The 1,518-nt window shown below is 35.3% G+C and overlaps 1 protein-coding gene across 1 annotated transcript; it reads left to right on the top strand.

Annotated features, from left to right (window-relative positions):
• The first annotated feature begins 65 nt into the window (after positions 1-65).
• On the top strand, positions 66-1,009 carry LOC111383384 (vesicle-associated protein 1-2-like). Its single transcript, XM_023007492.1, has 3 exons — positions 66-426; positions 532-699; positions 817-1,009. The coding sequence occupies exons 1-3, from the start codon at positions 316-318 to the stop codon at positions 892-894; spliced, it is 357 nt and encodes a 118-aa protein (XP_022863260.1). The 5' UTR covers positions 66-315; the 3' UTR covers positions 895-1,009.
• Positions 1,010-1,518: the final 509 nt, after the last annotated feature.

Raw genomic sequence — 1,518 nt, 5'->3', positions numbered from 1 at the left:
GGCGAAAAAAATATAATAATAAAATAAAATAAAATTCCAGTTAAAGATTGTATGTGAGTTTTATGAAAAATCATGTGTATGGAATTATAATTAATCTGAGGTTCGAAACGTAAAGATCCCTTTTTCTTTAAGGTTTCTGTTCTGCTTTAAATAATTCCCCGGAGTAAGTTTATAGGAATAATTTGGATTTCGATGAACCAACCCAACCGGTTAGTTACAAGCAACAAACAATAAGACATGCTTTTATCTTTGGCATGTGGATATATTTGTGTTGAATTGATAAGTGAATGATAATTTTTTTGAAGTCCAGTTACAATGCAAGCACAAAAGGAGGCTCCACCTGATTTGCAGTGCAAGGATAAATTTCTCCTCCAGAGTGTAGTTGTGAGCCCAGGAGTAACCACAAAGGATATCAATCCTGATATGGTACAATTTATTGTCATGCGTTTATGTTTACTCTGCAATTAAGTAGCTAGGGATGGAAAGGTTCTGTTAAAAAGTAAGCTGTACACGTTTTTTTCTGGTTTCTAGTTTAGCAAACAGTTGGGGAACCGTGTTGAAGAATGCAAATTGAGAGTTTCCTATGTTCCACCCCCACAACCACCTTCGCCTGTGCGAGAAGGTTCGGAGGAAGGCTCCTCACCAAGGGCTTCATTGTCGGAAAATGGGACCGTAAATCAGATTCCTGACTATAATAGCGTGAGATTTTTGGATGTTCTCATGTTTTGATGCGAAAGATATGTTCTTTTGGAGTTCATAACAAATTTAACATAATGGGAATAATGAAAGTTCTAATTTATTTTAATGATTTCTCAGATGTCAAAAGCATATGTTGACTCATTGGAGAACACACCAGAGGTCATATCCTACATTTTTAGTATATTCTATCGTTGACAATATGCTTTATCTTCCTTGATCTTGTATTTGGTTCGTGTCTGGATATCATTATTGTACCTTGGCTTAAGTTTGCTTCTTCTGTGGTGGCCAATTTATAACAGTTCTCTTTATACATCATGCACTTATTTATGTAACTTACTCCTTGCTTCAGATGACAATAAGAAAGTCTTTAAGTATACAAAAGGTTCCGTCGGGGTTGGTTTAGGTGTTTTTGTCTTTTGTGCTGCTTTTCATCCTGTATGAGGTAGTTTACGAATACCAGTTTGTCATTAAGTTGACTTTGGAAATCAAAATGAGCATATTAATCCTTGTTAACAATTGTTTCATGGTTGGCCAGTTGGGTGTGAAATGTGTATTTTCACATTTGATATGCTGTCAAGGTTTGGAAATGTTTTGATGGGAATTTTTTGCTCACAAGGACTATTAGCAGAATGTATTAATTTGATTTCTCTTTTGCTCATGATACATCTACTGGTGTTTGCATCTGCAAAAGAACAAAAAAATAGTTGTGCTTGTAAGTATATATGGCTAATTTTTTTAGTAAGTTAACACTGTAAATTAAGTTCATAATGAAGTTACGGAAGAACTGGGGATTTTTTGGGGTTGGGGGGGGGGGGTTGT

Source organism: Olea europaea, unplaced genomic scaffold (genome assembly GCF_002742605.1).
Source record: "Olea europaea var. sylvestris unplaced genomic scaffold, O_europaea_v1 scaffold26729, whole genome shotgun sequence".
In the NCBI taxonomy this organism is placed as follows: Eukaryota; Viridiplantae; Streptophyta; class Magnoliopsida; order Lamiales; family Oleaceae; genus Olea; species Olea europaea.
The sequence above is the reverse complement of the archived record's forward strand: the minus strand, read 5'-3'. Positions and strand labels throughout refer to the sequence as shown.